The following is an 18,688-nucleotide window of genomic DNA, read 5'->3' as shown; positions in this document are numbered from 1 at the left end:
ATTTGATTTGGAAAAGTTAATTTTCATTAATAATTTACACTTTAAAACACGTTTTTCCTTCTCAAAAACACATCATAATACTCGCTTCACAAATACAGACTGATCCTTTCAGTTTCAGGGATGCCAGATTATTTTAGATTGCGAAAATATAAAATATATTATCTGCAAGCAAATGTTTTTATTCGATAAATAAGACTATGACAGTAGAACCCTGATTATCTGTATCTGTATCTGTACCTCGATTATTTGTATCTGTATCTATTTCTGTATTGATAAAATATAGTTTCTATGTTTAAACATCATCCCGACTATTCGTGGATAATCGGGATTCTACTGTAACTTCAATTAACACGTGATTTTTTTTCACCTGTGATTTTCCCAGATCTTCTCATTCTCCAAATTTTATAGCGGAGTGTGAAGAAACACACAACTTAGACCCCGCTCGCTAGCGCAAAAAATGACATTCACTCTCTCACCATCACATTGTCAGTTTACTTTGAAGTTTCGATTTGTATCGCGAAAAGTACTGTATTTTGCTATTTTAGGTACAGTAATTTACATTTAATGCGACATTTTTCTAATTGGGCAGACCTTTATGCGACACGTTTAGTTAGACATTTTTGTAAACATCGAGTTCGGGCCCAAATTATGGCCCCACATTGAAATTCGCCGCCAGACGTCGACGCTGTACCACTCTCATCTTCAATGTCCAATTACAGGTCAAATCGCCTCCAATGCGACACTGAGTGGTTCCTCGGCATGTCGCATTAAATGTAAATTACTGTATCAGTTTTCCAAACCAAAAGCTTTCATTTATGATTCCTACAATTTCAGAAGTTTATGAATTTTAATTGCAATCGCAAAAAAGACTAACAAACATTAAATGTCCGCTTGCAAATCTGGCAACTCAGTCTGGAAGTCCGTGAGGTAAAACGTCATCATCATGCATCCACATGAAATGTCACGATATTGATGCCCGAAAATCAGAAAATCCGGATTTCTGCGTTGTCGGCCATGTTCAGCTGTCATTATGCTCTCAAATGTCATCATATTGTCAATAAATTTGACCGTGTAAGGTCCGCTTTTGATACGTGAGCCGCAAACTAGATTCATTCTATCGATTATTGTTGGTTCGAGTGGTTGGTTTTCCGAAGAAAGAAAATTTTTGGATACGACATTCTCCTTAACGGATGAAGCTATGTTTGTTGTCAACCAACACTCCAAGGATCATCAGTGTTTTTCGGCGAGGGATGTAGTTTTTGTATAGTCAGACCCTGGAGTCCTGCATATCACTATATGTCCGCTCTTCTGCACTGGAAGTCTAAATCCTCTTCCGGCAGCGCATCGGCTGATGGCATTGGTAGCTGCCTGTATCCTGATGCGTGGAATTATGTGGGTGTTACCCACTGTCATCAGTAGAATGTCGTCCGCGTAGACGAACACGAAGACCTGTTACAGATCCATGGCGACGAGAAAGAGAGTAACAGAACCTTGGGTTACTCATTTCTTTTCGTGGAAAACTCGGGGGCTGATGTTACCAATTTTGACCTCAAAGGTTTGGCGTGCGGCGAAGTTCTTGATGAAATTAAGTAGTTTACCGCCAGCGCCCAAACTCCCAGAGTTTTCAACATTAACGAAGCCATGTGTACCTTTTCTAAGTCCAGAGCTAGAGTTAGCTAGTGCTGACGATTTCTGTTTTCTTCGGCTATCACGTCTCTAGGGGTCGCGAAGTAGTTGTTAGTGCCCATACTCGGTCGGAAGGCGAACTGCGATAGTTCGATTTTCTGTTTTCGGACAGAAAGGTTCCATTATTTTGAATGAGCACGAGGCCAACGAAATTGGGCAGTAATCTTTCACATTGTTTGCAGCTTCGGCTGACATTAGGTATGAGCAGTGGCGTCGAATGTGGGGTTGCGATGTTTGCGGATTCGGGGAAGTCGTGTGTGCTCCACAGATCGTTAAAGATGCTGAGAATGACGTTCTGTCCGAGCAGGGATAACTGTTTCAGCATCTTATAGCCAGTACTGTCAGGGCCTGTTGACTCACCTTTGGGATAACGTAGGGCGACGGAAAGATAATCGATGGTGAAGTTCCGTGTGAGAGGATTATTGGGCCGACTCACCGAGACCATTAAGTTGCTGGCCGAAGTGGTATCCGCTCCCTGTCGACGAATGAAATCCCCGAGCGTGTTCGAACTGTCTGCCAGATCGCTGAGGATTATACTGTCCACTGGGGTTGTGTTCCTTCCATTTAGCGTGTTTGTGTGCCAAAAGTCCGTAGAGAATTGGTTCTTTGATAGATAGGTTTGTACCGCGGGACCCTGGACTTGCACTGGGACAATATCACGACAGGGTTAATGAAACGCGCACGGTACAATAAATAAAAACAAACTTTATTCACGACATGACTAAACGATACATTTCACTATGGACGATAAACAATGACTCTCCACAACAATAACAATGTAAACAACAACAAGTGACAACCACATTAAAAACACATATATGCGCATCTCCAGCATCGCTCAGTGACAGTCATGCTGTCGCACGCGAGCCCTGCGGTCTGAGCTGCGTCGGATGAATAACGTATCCGAGCGCGGCAAAATAGGGTTGTCCACAACATCTCCCCTCTTAATAGAGGTGGTACGGATCAAACCTTACTGGCGGTCTTCGTAGTCGTGAAGAGCGCCTAGGGATGTCTACAGCTAGTTCTACTTCGACAGCGGACTCGAACTCTGTCGATGTTGGCGTTGTTGTTGTTGATGATGACGATGCTGATGACGGGACGAACGCCGAGACCTCATGACGTAGCGTAGACGTTGCAAGAGTCGGCCCGGAATCTACCATGGTTCTCTCAGCACTGGAGACAGGCTCTGGTGAAGATGGACCTGGTGATTGGCTTGGGAGATCCCAGGCATCCAGCAAAATGTCCAGCGGCAGCGAATGTTGGTTTAAGGTGGCATGTACAGTGGGTTGCTTCGGTATCGCGCCAGCAGCAAGGCGACTCCGAAGTTGGTTGATATGCGAGCGTAGCATTCGGCGATCTTCGACCCACACGTTGTACATAACGTCTCCGATCTTCTCGACGACGACACCAGGAGCCCACTTCCAACCGGTACGACCATATAGTTTGGCGTACACGGTCTCGTTTCGGTTGAAGGACCTCGGTTGCTTGCGGTCATCGTCGGTTGGTACTGGGACACGTACCGGTGGTGGACGCAGAAGCTCGAGACACGTTCGGATTTTGCGACCAAACATGATCTCAGATGGCGACTTCTGATCCGGCAGAGCACGACTGGGCGTGCTTCGGTACGTCAGCAAGAAGACATCCAGTGCTTCTTCAATGGATCCTCTCCCCTCTCGAATTTTCTTGACGGCTCGCTTGAAGGTATCCACAAATCGTTCCGCCTGGCCATTTGATTGTGGATGAAACGGTGCTGTCGTAAGGTGCTCGATGCCATTGGAAGCGCAGAAATCGGCGAATTCGGCGCTGGTAAACTGGGTACCGTTGTCACTGACCAAGGTTACGGGCATACCCAGCCGCGCGAACAACCCACGCAAGATGCTGATGGTCGCAGCAGAGGTGATGCGGGTCGTTCGGATGATCTCGGGCCACTTAGAGAACGAATCGATAGCGAGCAGGTAGTAGTCGCCTTCGATTGGACCGGCGAAGTCGACGTGGACGCGTTGCCACGGAGCGGTCGATTTGGGCCACGGCACCGGTGGAGAGTGAGGAGGTGATCGAGCTACATACGCACACTGCTGGCATGCCTTGACGAAGCTGACGATGTCGGCATCCAACGTAGGCCAGTACACGTAGCTCCTAGCGATGGCTTTCATTCGCTGCATGCCCGGATGGCCACGGTGCAGCTGTTCGAGGCACCGTTTCCGATGCAGCGACGGAATGACGAGTCGTTCGGCAAACAAAATACACCCATCCACCACAGAGAGCGATTCCTGCCTTGATTGGAACCGGCGAAGTTCTGACCCATCGAGTGTTGACTGGGGCCAGCCGTTCTGAACGTAGCGGTGGACTTGACGGAGCAGCGGATCTGCTTGGGTGCTTTGCGCAACGACTCTGAAATTGAGAGGCAACACTTTAACCGTATTGATTACTACTGACCTAATATCCTCTTCCAGATTGAGACTCGCGATGACGTAGTCCTCTTCAGGCTTGATGTGCTGGTCGATCAACCGGGAGAGCAGGTCTGCGTTGCCGAACTTCTCAGTGGACACGTACTCGATCTCAAAGTCGTAGAGCAGCAAGTTGAGGGCGAAGCGTTGCAGGCGGTTCGCAGTGTACACTGGAATTCCCTTCTTAGAGCCGAAGATACGAAGCAGCGGGCGATGATCGGTTTGCAAACGGAAGTGCCGTCCGAAGAGCATTTTGTGGAACTTCGTGACGGCGAAGATGATGGCCAGACCTTCGCGATCGGGCTGACTGTAGCCCTGTTCTGCCTTCGTGAGCGCCCTGGATGCATGTTGGACCACCTTGATGGTTCCATCTGGGAACCTATGGCTAATGGTAGCCCCAAGTCCAACGGATGAAGCGTCAGCAGAAACGATGATTTCCCGCTTCGGATCGTAGTGTGTGAGGAGATGATCCGACGAGAGAATCTGCTTGAACCGGTCGAACGCTTTCTGGCACTCCGGACTCCAGCTGAACTTCGTCTCCACCTTGAGGAGATTGTCGAGCGGGTAGCGTAGCATGCGCATGTTGGGGACGAACTTGCCGTAGTAGTTGATGGCTCCCAAAAACGATCGCACACCGGATACATCGGCTGGAGGCGGCAGCTTGGTGATCGCCTCGATTTTCGCCGGATCTGGTCGCAACCCGCGACTGTCGACGATGTGCCCCAAGTATCGGATTTGTTGCTTGCGAAACGAACACTTGTCAACACGAATCGTGAATCCGAAATCTTGGATTCGCTTCAGGACACCCCGTAGATTGAGGTCGTGCTCCTCTTCAGTTTCTCCGCCGACGATGACGTCATCGAGGTAGCCAGAAGTGCCCTTCAGTCCGGCTAACATTGTGTCGATGAGCTGCTGAAATGCGCCAGGCGCGATCTTCAAACCCGGCGGCAGGCGGTTGTAGAGGTAGAGACCACGATGCGTATTGATCGTCAGCAAACTACGGTACTGCTCGTCAACTTCCACCTGTAAGAAGGCGTCGGACAAATCTATCTGGCTGAAGATTTTACACTTAGCCAGCTTGGCGAAGATGTCATCCGGAAGTGGAAGTGGATACTGCTGTGATTGGAGAGCTGCATTCAGACCCGTTGAGTAGTCTCCGCAAATCCTGATGGAGCCATTGGACTTGCGGACTACGACGATCGGAGCGGCCCACTCCGAATAATCGACCGGGGTGATGATGTCCAATTTCTCTAGCCGGTCGAGCTCGCGATCAACGGTATCATACATAGCGTAAGCTACCGGACGCTTCGGACAGAAGACGGGTCGAACGTTTTCTTTCAACTCCAACTTCACTTTTGTTCTGGTGCACAAGCCGAGCTTCTCGCTGAAGACCTCTGGAAAAGACGACTTGAGTGCACCTGTCGACACTGGCGTTCCAGACACGTGGCAACAGAAGGTGTCCATAGGGACGGCCCAAAGGTTGAAACTGTCGACCAAATCGGATCCGAGTAACTGCAGCTGCTTCTCGGTTACACGGATGAGCTCACGTCGTGTACTGCTTCCGATGGTGACGTCGCACTCGAACTCCCCATCGAGCGATAGTATGCTGCCAGATGCCGTCTTCGCCTTCACCGTTGCTGACGATAACGCAGGACTGCCAATGCTCCGCCAAATCTCCCTGCTAATGACGGTGATGTCTGAGGCGGTGTCGAGTTGCAGGCGAATTTTTGTTCCGGAAAAGCCCACGGAGACATATCTGCGTCGTTGCTGCACACTGCACACATCGACGACCACCACCTTGGCGGACACTGGTTGCTTCCTGCGCCTCCTTCCAGTTTTTCGGGGTTTGGCACTGGCACAGTACCCCTCACGATGCCCGAACTGGCCACATTCGGAACACTTGTGGCTCTTGTATCTACAGTCCCGAACGTAGTGGAATCCACCGCAAAACCAACATGGCGAATTTGGTTTCCTGTCGGTGTCACTGGAAGGATGTTTCGGTGACTCACGGTCACGCTTTTCGTACCGCTTCCCACCAAATTTTCTTATCGCTTGTACTTGGTCATACGTGGACGGAGATTCGATCATGGCGCTGTCGTGCTTCAGGTTGTACAGTCGCTGACACTCCTCCGAAAGCTGCTCCAACGTCACGTCATTTCTCTCTTCTATTTTCGTGAGGAGGCGGGTGCGAATCTCGACGTCGTTCTCCGATTTTAAACCACACACGTAGACCAAGCACTTGAATTGCTCCTCCGAGAGCTTACCTAGCTCAAACTCCACGCAAGCCTTGTTTACGCGGCAAGCGAATGCCACATGGTCCTCTGCAGGATTTTTCGCTATCTGCAGGCATCGGTAGCGACGGCTGATCACCGATTCTTTTGCTCCGAACAGGCTCTTGAGCTTGGCCACTGTTTCCAGGAAGCTAAAATTTTTCGGAAGTTTAGGCAGAATGTAACTCACATACCGTTCGTGCTCCGATGCACCCAGCTTTCGCAAAAGAAGACGAACTTTTGCTTCACCGTCCAATCTAGCAGCATCCTTCTCGAAGAGATCGTCGTATCTCGAGTACCAAGCCGCAAACGTCACGTTGGAGTCGGCCTCGAACCGGAATTCCTTGATGTTGCCGGCCAAAGAGTCAAGAATCTGTTCCGGATTCGGTGGTACCTGCACGTTGATTGACGATGCGATCGTACGGAGAAAGCGTTCATGCTTCTCATCACTTTGCTGCTGCTGTTGAATCAGCTGGGTCATCATCTCTCGGTGCTGCTGCTGCATCATTTGCAAAATTTGCACGAACACATCGCTACCGACCTGTGCTTGCGGTTGGTGGGGCGGGAAGGGCGCGTACTGCTGTTGCTGGGCGGCAGAGACGGGAATAAACTGCTGCTGATAGTGGACCGCCGGCACGGGGATAATCGGCTGGTTTTGTTGCCGTTGATTGTTTATCACACCCGTGGGGTCAACACTATTCTGTCCGTCGTCGTTGCTCGCCATCGCACTTTCACTCCACTTTCTTTTCTTACGCGCGGGGGGCGAAATGTTCAGTGTGTTTTTCCGACGGTGAAAAACAACACACACTCGCGATTACTCGTCGCCACTTTTGTACCGCGGGACCCTGGACTTGCACTGGGACAATATCACGACAGGGTTAATGAAACGCGCACGGTACAATAAATAAAAACAAACTTTATTCACGACATGACTAAACGATACATTTCACTATGGACGATAAACAATGACTCTCCACAACAATAACAATGTAAACAACAACAAGTGACAACCACATTAAAAACACATATATGCGCATCTCCAGCATCGCTCAGTGACAGTCATGCTGTCGCACGCGAGCCCTGCGGTCTGAGCTGCGTCGGATGAATAACGTATCCGAGCGCGGCAAAATAGGGTTGTCCACAACAGATAGGATTGATAGGATTTAGGATTGATAGACTCCAGAAAAAAAAATCCGAAGTTGATGGTTATCGGTTAGTGGTCGTTGCCAAGAAAATCGGCTTTGTTCCATTCTAGCCTACCCACCAAAACTGGGTGCTGAAATATACCGACGTTCTGTCGATTCTCTCGATTCGATTAAATTGCCTGTTGAGCTTCGGATCAGTTTTTGCTCGATTCATCGGAAAATAAAAATTCTATGGCACAAAACAACTACAACAGCATGTCTCGGCCAAAAGGCATCCGCGGAAGCCGGCAGTTTAGTCATTCCATGACGATGACCAAGTTCCATGATTGACTGTATAACGAAGCGGTAGCGACGAGTGCGATAACATTGGCGCAGTTTTCAAGTCTCGTCATAGGCTGAAGGATTCTTACGAAGCCAAAGATAAACAGGCGATCATTTCAAATAACGACGATCATAAACAAGAACTTTTTGCACACATCGGAGAGGAAACAAACATGCCTTGTTTCAGAACGGAACTACGGAATTATATAATTCAATCCGCTTGTTTTTCACTTCGGATATTCACTCTCATTCTTGTTTTCGAACTGGACTTTCTTCAACTAAACTTATCGATGAAATTTGGGTTGATTTTCCGGCCAACTAACGAACGATCACTGTATGGGTGACACTTTTCTCGTTGCTTTAATGAAATCTAGCATGAATTTTAAATGATGCATGAAATCTTGCATCTGATAGCTTACACTTTTTACGTTCGAAAAAGGTCTGGCTCGAACGTATTCGTACGAAAACAAGAATATATTTTTCGAAATTGTTCTAGTCGACCCGTTCGAACGAAAGTCAGATACTGCCACACGACGAACGCTGTATTTAATTCGTGTATCACGTATACGTTTGCATCTTTCGAATCTTCTACAACAAATTACTGATGAGGAGAATCTTCGAAAGCTATCAGCGCTTTCATTCATTTGGTTCCTCACTGTGCTGGCAACTCGCACCAGTCTTTCTCCTTCTCACTCAGATTTCGATCACGCTTGAGGTGTGATCGAACCCCAGAACATGCAACAGCAAGGTTTTTAAGTAAGGTAGGTATCTAAATGAATGCAGCGCGGGCCAATATCCCAACATTCTGGGTACTCTACCATATCCGCACTGGTATGAAGATTTGCCATATATTGCAGGCATCTTCTTAGTCGTAGCACACTTTGATACAGAGGGTTCCTCTTCTTCCGGGGTGTATATGTGTAGTGAATGTGTTTCGCATTATTTTCCATTCATTCTATTGTTGTATCGAGCTGTGTGTATATGTGTATTAAATCAACATTAGGTATGGATAATATCCGCTCGTTATGTTGCTATCACGCTCGCAAATGTGGTTTCATTTAATTCGATATTTGGGTATAAATTCTTCAGTCGCCTCTAGCCCTGAGAAGGGCCCTTGGGGAAAGAAACTCTACTCCATACTCCCCCTTTACTTGTCTTGAGAAAAACAATCCACTCCGGATCGACGCTCACGGGCAATGATGCTGCATCGAAGCCACCACCAAACAAGAAGCGGTATGAATTCAGGTCAGGACAGGTAATGAATTATAAAGACTTTAAACTTTTTCAGGAAAACATTACTCTTCCAGCACGACACCTCCACCCTCATTGCCTGTACTCGATCCCTCGCCGTCCAACTCGTCCAGCAACGATTTTGTCCAGTCGGTGTTCTCACGAAGAATGTGTGAATTCAAACTTATTTATACAGAAAAGAATGTATTAGTTACTCGTTATTAATGGTACGGGTATGGTTAGCACACAAATCGACAGAACAAATGTATGGGAAAAAGGGAATTCGTCCAGTTTTTATTCATTTAAACCGTATAGGGAACATGGAATCGTAATGTAGAACATATCAAACAAATCTTAGAGAATTTCCGATTCGATTGGTAAGCAAATCATCAGAATTCGTTCGCTGTGAAAATAGTTATTAACGTTAACTTCATTTCATAAAAACGTGGCATGTTTTCTGATTGGGCACCTGAAAGACGTAGTTGTACGTCAAATGATGCCGTGATTGTGTCTATTATCCGGCACACATAGTAATGATATTAAACACAGTCTGTCGGTGGTCTACAGTGTTAAGGATCTGAAGCTTCCCTCACAATCTTTACAGAGTGTTCAATAAGTTCGAATACAACTTTTCGTCGCTGTGTAGGTGCTGCATGTGCATGTGCATTGGTAATGGTGTTAGCTTTAGCCTCATATATGGGCTAACGCACGCGCACGGTGTCGACTTGCTGTCATTTGTTGTTTGTTTACCACGCACGATAAAGGAGTACCGTGAAGTCGTAGCAAAGTTGCTTGCGAGAGATGGGCAACCCAGCGATTGAAATCCCACGGGGTGAAGCGGAATTCCATCTATACCACCATCCGTCGGTACCGGGAGATGGGCTCGGCCATGGACCGTGCGAGATCCGAGCGGGCGCGTTCGGCGAGGACACAAACAGCCATCAAGGTGACGAGGGAGCAGGTTCGTCGAAAAATGAACCGCTCGATCCGGAATACCGTAGCTGACCTGGATGTGTCGATCGGGATTTCATCATGACGAAGGACTTGGGATACATGGGGTAACGAAGGCCAAAACGCAGAAAAGGCTGGACATAGTCAAGCTGATACTTTCGCGGCACGCAGGTCAGAAGTTGGTGTTTTCTGATGAGAAACTCTTTGTCTTGCAATAGCCGTACAACGTGTAAAAAAAATTCGGTACCGGGAGATGGGCTCGGCCATGGCCATGTTATACAATCCCAATAAATCAGGGAAAAATTCTGTTAGATAAAAATGTCTGTTGTAAATATTTCTTCAAATATCAATTCAGTTGAATAATGCTTTTTTGTAACACTTTTCTCCCTTAAAATCATTCGTTGAAAAATGATTCGATCGCGGAACCCAAGCTTGGGCCTCTAAACAGAGCTGTGTATGATGGTCCTCCAGGGAGACGGAGGCTAGTGCAGGTTCTGTAAGCTATCCGTAAACATGAAACACACTAAAAAATCACAAGATAGGACAATCGAACTGAACCCTAGCAATGAACACGGAATAGAGATTGGAAACTCGGGACATGAAATTGTGAATCTTTCAACTTTCTTGCTAATATCCGAATCTTTCGGAAATATTGAGATCCCATCATTTCAACATGGTATCGCCGCAGGAGGTGTGCTGGAGAGGCTCGATACTGCGATCGTGTCAAGGTGGTTATTTACCAGAGTTACGGCAACACACACGAGCTGGGTACGGCTTTCATCGTGATGGGAGGGCTTCAGAAACGGGTAATTGGGTGGTGGCCTATCAACGAAAGAATGTGCAGATTGAGGATGCGAGGTCACATCTTCAACATCAGCATCATCAACGGCCACAACCCCCATCTAGGTAGCACTGATCACAATAAAGAAGAAATCTACGCGCAGCTAGAGCTAGATCGTCATCGGTGCTTTGAACGCTCAGGTCGACCAAGAGGGGGAGTTCAGAACGGCAAATTCATTTGCAGCGCCCATCTGCGGACCAACGAAAATGTCCTAAAACTTGTCGACTTCGCTGCCTTAAGAACATGGACATACGTAGCAGTATTTTTCCAGCTTAGCGGCCAATACCGTTACACCTAGAGATCACCTCAGCAAACGAAAACACAAATTGACTGAAATTGCGGACTCTCAATGTTTCCGAATGAATTCGGATACTCGCAAGAAAGTAGAGAGACTTGCAGTTTCAAGTCTCAGGTTTCCATCTCTAGTTCGTGTTCTTCACCTGGGTCTAGTCCGATTGTCCTGTCCCAAATTTTTTGTGAATTTTCCTTTGCGCTTCATTTTTACGAATGGCTTCCAATGCCTGCCTGTGTGGCCCGAAGACCACCGTGCACAGTTCTGTTCAGAGTCCCCCGCTGGCACGAGGACAATGATCAGAACTGTTTGAGCCGCATCACCAAGTAAACAGACGCTCAGATAGGCCCCCTTCCCTGTTAGCATACGACCAAGATCCCACCGGGATTGGTGGGGTTCATCACGGTTAGTCGTACCCCAGTCGGCACCGCGAGGAGGTAGGGACAGGAGTTACTGGACAAGAAGTTAAAGGACCACGCATGGGATCTACCTTATGCCTGCGGGTACACGAAGTACCGATGGCACACTTTGTCCAGTCGTTTACCAACCAAAACAATCGTAAAACAGTTGAATATCGCCAAAACTATCATGTTTGATGCGATTCATACGATTCCGTGAGCGGAACAGCGTAGCCCGAGTGGCTCAAACGAAAAGTCGTAGGTGAACTTACAAACGTCAGCTTAATTGGAAAGCGTTGAGAAACATCAAAGCCCGATGCCGGTACCGCTCGTAGTACTATTCGAAGGATCCGTTTGCGAGCAGGCTTTCGTTCTTACCGAGCAAGCAAGCAACTAATCAGAACGTTGAAGCATAGCCTAGAGTCCAAAACTGGCGCTCGTAGATTGTATGAGCAGGTTCTGTTGAGGTTCCATGGATACCTACTAGGAATGCATTTCGGACAGCTTCCTGGTCAAACATTGAACTTAGCCACGGTACTAGAAAATGTTCCTGACTTTGAACTCTCTAAATCCTATTCTCTATTCTTTACTCTTTACTTTCTACTCTACTCTTTACATTCTACTCCCTACTCTATATTCCTCACCCTCTACTCTCAAGAACGATAAAAAAAAATCACTTAAAAACTCAATAAATGTGTGGTACACCTCTTCTTTAATGGCATGGTTCTCAGACGAACTTTTACCGTCTCAATGTAGTACTATTTGCTCATTTTATGTAGTACTTTGTAGAGATTCCTTATGCCAAATAACACGCCTTGAATGTATTCTAAGTGGCAAGCTCTGGAATACGCGTGATCACAGTGCAAATCGGAAGAAATTTCTTTGGCGAACTGGAAACGAACACAAACCACCGGCGAGATATATTTGAGGCTAACCACTCGACCACGGGAACACGATGTCTTAAGGCTGATTTAGACGATGCCAGTCAGCGCTCTAGTTAAAATTTGAATTTAAAAAAAAATTGTAGAGCGCTGACTGGCATCGTCTAAATCAGCCTTTACTCCTACTCTCAGAAAATTCAGAAAAAAAATGGAGGTGGATTATGCTGTACTGTCCACGTTCAAAGAAAAACACTGTCCATGTATATTTTGAAACATTTTATTTGTAATCATCTAAATTTATTTCATTCAACAAATATTGTAGCAGCATAGAATATATCTTGAAAAAAAACATTTAGCATCCAGGTTTGTCCATGTCCATACGTCCCTTGTTGTAGTCTTGCATCTATATGAAATAGTTTTGTTACAATTTTGTAAATAATATACATGAAATGAATACTTACATCAAATATCAATTGTGTTGCTTCATCCTACGCTCCTCAGGATTCGCTGTTTTGCAGGCATCAACTTGCTGGATCAGGAACTCAAAACATTTCATGAAAAATAAATAAATTAAACAAAAATCAATAAACAATAACAACAAAACAAACAAAAAACAATAAACAGATAAATTAAACAACAATCTTCAACGAAGAAATTCTATAAATGAATTGTATGCGATTTACTATCTAAACTAAATATAACAACCTAACAAACAATTGATAAAGCATAAAAAGTCTGACATGAAAATATAACATTAAACACAACAACAAAAATTGCAACGAAAAACCAAATAGTATACAAATAGCATAATACAACAACAATAAAAATAACAACTAAATATTGAAGAGAAACAAAGCATGAAACTAAACGGAAATGAAAACAATAAAATATTTAAAATATCAACTAAACTCATGACAAAAGCAAAGTACAATTTACAACGTGGAATATATAACAAAAAACAGGATCAAACAACAACTCGCAACAACAACAAAAAATACACAAAACAATGCAACACAACAAACATTCACCACCTCATTTAGTTGATACAATTAATTTAAAATGAGTTAAAAACCGATTCCGCCACCTCGCCCACCATGAATAGCATGAATCGGAAACATAATCGGTTTATTAGGCTAACGCCTTTTTTAGCCTTCAATCGCTGGTTCTCTTGCCGAAGTTTCTCGTTCTCTGCCTTTATTTTCAAGAGATTTCTTTCAGCTTTTATCTTCAGCTTTTCCGAAATATTTCCTGGTTCCCAGTCAAATACATCTTCGTCATCATCCTCCAGATGCGCGTCACTGGGAACCAACTCCGGAGGAGTTATATCCTCGATCCTCTCTATATTAGAATCAATGAAGTTCGCATACGATACCTTGATATCACTTGGGACAAGCTGCGGCGATGATTCTTCTTCTATCCACATCCACCATCCACTGTAGTTGAAAAACCATATTTGATGTTTTTTCTCCATTTGTTGATCGCCTACATTTTCAACACCCTAGAAAAAAAAATATTTGTTAGAACAGCTACACTTTCTGAAATGATTTTCCTTACCTTCTTCGAAGAACGATCCTTTTCCTTCCTAGCTCCAGTCTCCTGACTGGCCCAAGAGCATATGGGAATCCTTGATATTGACGGAATTTTTGAAGTAACTGGTCCTCGCTCCATTTTGGCTTCTGGTGAGAATTATAGTTGCTTCTCTCATGTAACTATAATCCTCAGTGAGCAAAATCGTCGCATCAACAAAATGCTTGCTTCGATTGAAAATTAGAATTCGGATAAAGGATCCCGGCCTACTTTTGCATCGATTTTCATTATAACATTGTGTCTTGTTTTATTGTTGTGTTTCGCGATATGATTTTCCACGCAGCTCGAGAATAACTTTCTCCCAGAAATTGTAAGTGAATTCTCATCGAAATATTGAACAGACATTGAACAGAAATACATAGGGCGTACAGTTACTTTCCCAGGTTTGCGACCAACCTTGTTTTTTAAGAGAACAAATGAATCCAATACATACGACGCTTAACATTTTTCAGGTACACATGAAACTGCTCACCAAAGCCAACGGGTTCTTCAAGTGTGACAAGCAGCAATACGTTCGAAATGACGGATCAGCTCAAATCCAACTTGCTGGAACACCAGATCGATGTGGAGAAGATTTTCAACTGTGAGTTCTGTTCGAATACCTTCAAATCGAATGAAGATCTGAAGCGCCATCGCAGATCGCACACTGGTAAGCTAGGATTGGTCGACGCCCGCAAGGACACCTCGGGTAACTTCAAAACGTTTTTGTTTCAGGTGAACGCCCGTTCAAGTGTGACACCTGTCCAAAACCGTTTACCCAGCTTTCGAATCTACGTGCCCATACAAAGATTCACGAGAAGAAGTGAACCGCGTATGGGTGTAAAATTTGTCTGCTGGAGCTTGACTCGCTGGAAGCGCATAGTTTGCATCTCAAAACACATCAGTTCCAGCTTTTTGAGTTATGTAAAGAATTGAGACAATAGTTTGTGATTGGACGAAAGTGTCTCGATAAGAATCTTTGTTAACCCGTATCCGTACTATATACATATGCCAATATACACAAGTGTTATTAGATGTTTGAAACATGTACTATTGTGATCGTATTAGGGAAATAATTGTTGTTGTATATAACAACGATAATACATGAAACAAGTTTTCTTCAATCGATCTTCAAAATTATAACATAATTTTATTAACGAAAAAAACACATAATAAATACATATTCGGCTAACCACTGTTGCATACATTTTTTTGTACGGCAAGCCATCGTAACGTTCTTTTCTCTATCGATATCGAACGGTTAGGACTAAAGGAGGATTCATATATTCAAAACATTTGGAAGGGTTACCAAGTTGTTCAACTTATCACAATCATTTATAGTTTCTCAAACAAAAAAGATTAGCATTGAAATCCCACCTAAGAACGCTATCGTAACATACCATATAACAGCATCTTTCGACAGCAAAACGATTGAATTATTGTTCTAACTTTTCATCATTATGTGATCAAACTCGAAATCCAATATCTGATTAAAATATGATGTACCGCAAAGTTGTTGAAAAAAACTACATTTTAAATACACTGTTGAAAAATCTCTTTCAAAAATTCTATTTCATATCAAAAACTTTTATCTCTCTTTTGCCTTTAAAATATTTTTAATACATTTTTATTGTAATACCTCTCCAAATTTAAAAAAATTGCCGTGTAGAAGTCAACAAAATGGGGATTTGCTTTTAGGAATTGAAGAAATTTCGATACTTTGCGAAATTGTAATCATTTATGAAAAGTGGAATCTACTTGCGATGTTCGATTTTCGTACAAACATGAAAAACTAATAATAAGGATTTATCGTAGGAACTATGCCATTCCACAATCGTTTCCCAAATTCATTGCGACCGATCCCACTTCCTCGTAGTTCACGTGCATAGGTAGTGCAACTCGTTATTCTGTCAAATAACAACCAACGTTTTGCTAGCTCTGACCATCTAATTTTTTTATCTCTATTTGAGAGGCTTTCAGACTCCTGACTGGTTTGCCTACGTATCGATGGCAGTAGACAGGCTTGGTTAGAAAAAAATCATTTCACATAAAATGGTTACATCAAAGTTGAACTTCAAAAGACAAGAAAATTAAACACATATAAAAACATTTTAGAAAATATTTTAACAAAATAAATTGCTGGACTAGAAGGCAATGATGTCCTCGGGCCATGGCTCCAGGCTATTGGAGAGGGAGCCGTGCCGCTAAAGATACCAAAATGGTGTTATTCCCCCTTTATCGTGGATGGGTAGGAACAAGGATCTTCTTGGCTGATCCATTGATCAGAGTCTGAACTTCAGACGTTAGATCCTGAAGAATAGTTCGGCACTTCTAAGTAGCAGAAAAGCACTGCTAGTCTCGTTGAATCGTCGTTCATTTCGTACATTCTCGCTGTGTCCATAGAGATTTCGTAGATCATCGTATTTCGGACAACCACACAAGAAGTGTTAGACGAAGTTGTGAAAAAAAGGTTCTCTGTTGATTCCGTGTGAGACCGAGCTATGACCGGTGCTCAGTCTGAACAGGACTCGTTGTTCTCTCATTCTTTTTACATCATCGAACTTGACAATCGACACCTTGGTTGAGGAATTGCCATCTCTGCAAACCACCTCTCGATCTAAAAGGTGCGAAAAGAATTGATGATCCACAACTTCACGTCGTCAAGTGACACCTACCGAGTGAAAAATGGTCCACTGTGATACCACTCTGACAGGGGACCTACATGATCCTAGTGTCGGGCAATAGGTACTTCCTGATGGCATGTACCCATGATAGTTAGGACCTGGCCGCACCGATAGCATCAATGGCACTCGTCGAATTGGAGACGATCAACAGCGGCTTGGAAGATGAAATTGTGGTTGCCTCGAAGATGCAAACCACCTTGGCTGACAAGACCTAGCAGCGAGTTTCTTGCTGTAAATCAGATTGTTATTACCATCGCTTACCCCGAATCCAACTCCTGATGATCCTTTTGAGCCGTTGCAGGATCGTTTTGTAAGAGCAGTTAGGTCCGTCTCCTTCCTACCGCTGGTTTTCGACGAGAATCTGGCAGTCCTGGATACGATCGCTGAGCCGATGATGAGGTCGAAATGAGGCTCTCCAATTTCAGTGCAGACAGAGGTAGCTGGTGTTGACGGTAGTATGCCGGAGACAGTCCTTAGTGCCTTGTTGTAGATGGGTGCCAGAGTGTTTGGGAGTTTGTCTCCAGCCAATCACGTCAGCTCGAAGCCATAGATGAGGCGGCTGCTTTTCAACAGATTCAACCAGATGACACACTTCTCCTTAACGGATGAAGCTATGTTTGTTGTCAACCAACACTCCAAGGATCATTAGTGTTTTTCGGTGAGGGATGTAGTTTTTGTATAGTCAGACCCTGGAATCCTGCATATCACTATATGTCCGCTCTTCTGCACTGGAAGACTAAATCCTCTTCCGGCAGCGCATCGGCTGATGGCAATGGTAGCTGCCTGTATCCTGATGCGTGGAATTATGTGTGTGTTACCCACTGTCATCAGTAGAATGTCGTCTGCGTAGACGAACACGAAGACCTGGTACAGACAGGGCGATTCCTAATCGGTACACGTCTCGACGGGTAAGCGGATGCCAGCGAAGAGAACGTAAGCGCAGCGAACTGAAAAGCGAATAGAGAGGAAAAAATATTGAGAAAAAGGGAAGGACAACGCTAGTCAGCGTTGAAAACTCGAAGAGTGCATGAGCACAGCCACCCCCTGAAGTAGTCGCCTAGATGTGGTCCCAGGGGGAATAAGGCATCGAGTAGAGGGCTTGGTTTTTGTGGGTGCGATCCCCACTCGATGTCTGGGTTAACCCTTCCCAGATAAGGCTGGAAGAGCGTTCCTCACCTCTATAAAAACTATCCAGACAATCCATGGCGACGAGAAAGAGAGTAATGGAAGGAACAGAACCTTGGGTTACTCATTTCTTTTCGTGGAAAACTCGGGGGCTGATGTTACCAATTTTGACCTCAAAGGTTCGGCGTGCGGCGAAGTTCTTGATGAAATTAAGTAGTTTACCGCCAGCGCCCAAACTCTCAGAGTTTTCAACATTAACGAAGCCATGTGTACCTTTTCTAGGTCCAGAGCTAGGGCTAGCTAGTGCTGACGATTTCTGTTTTCTTCTGCTATCACGTCTCTAGGGGTCGCGAAGTAGTTGTTAGTGCCCATACTCGGTCGGAAGGCGAACTGCGATAGTTCGATTTTCTGTTTTCGGACAGAAAGGTTCCATTATCTTGAATGAGCACGAGGCCAACGAAATTGGGCAGTAACCTTTCACATTGTTTGCAGCTTCGGCTGAACTTAGGTATGAGCAGTGGCGTCGAATGTGGGGGGAGGGGTTGCGATGTTTGCGGATTCGGGGAAGTCGTGTGTGCCCCACAGATCGTTGAAGATGCTGAGAACGACGTTTTGTCCGAGCAGGGATAACTGTTTCAGCATCTTATAGCCGGTACTGTCAGGGCCTGTTGACTCACCTTTGGGATAACGTAGGGCGACGGAAAGATAATCGATGGTGAAGTTCCGTGTGAGAGGATTATTGGGCCGACTCACCGAGACCATTAAGTTGCTGGCCGAAGTGGTATCCGCTCCCTGTCGACGAATGAAATCCCCGAGCGTGTTCGAACTGTCTGCCAGATCGCTGAGGATTA

General features: G+C 45.0%; 1 protein-coding gene and 2 long non-coding RNA genes across 3 annotated transcripts; 1 reads left to right on the top strand and 2 right to left on the bottom strand.

The window, feature by feature from the left end:
• Positions 1-2,371: 2,371 nt before the first annotated feature.
• On the bottom strand, positions 2,372-7,491 carry LOC129771163 (uncharacterized protein K02A2.6-like). Its single transcript, XM_055774573.1, has one exon. It carries the CDS (start codon positions 7,125-7,127, stop codon positions 2,631-2,633), a length of 4,497 nt encoding a protein of 1,498 aa, XP_055630548.1. The 5' UTR covers positions 7,128-7,491; the 3' UTR covers positions 2,372-2,630.
• A 5,814-nt stretch (positions 7,492-13,305) lies between these two features.
• LOC129771185 (uncharacterized) lies at positions 13,306-17,621 on the bottom strand. Its single transcript, XR_008742306.1, has 3 exons — positions 16,704-17,621; positions 14,017-16,645; positions 13,306-13,960 (listed from the first exon to the last, which is right to left on the bottom strand). It is a non-coding gene; the product is annotated as an uncharacterized LOC129771185 (long non-coding RNA).
• On the top strand, positions 14,258-15,475 carry LOC129771183 (uncharacterized). The gene is made up of 3 exons (XR_008742302.1): positions 14,258-14,432; positions 14,502-14,698; positions 14,764-15,475. It is a non-coding gene; the product is annotated as an uncharacterized LOC129771183 (long non-coding RNA).
• Positions 17,622-18,688: the final 1,067 nt, after the last annotated feature.

Source organism: Toxorhynchites rutilus, chromosome 2 (genome assembly GCF_029784135.1).
Source record: "Toxorhynchites rutilus septentrionalis strain SRP chromosome 2, ASM2978413v1, whole genome shotgun sequence".
Classification (NCBI taxonomy): Eukaryota; Metazoa; Arthropoda; class Insecta; order Diptera; family Culicidae; genus Toxorhynchites; species Toxorhynchites rutilus.
This window is presented reverse-complemented; position numbering and strand designations above follow the sequence as displayed.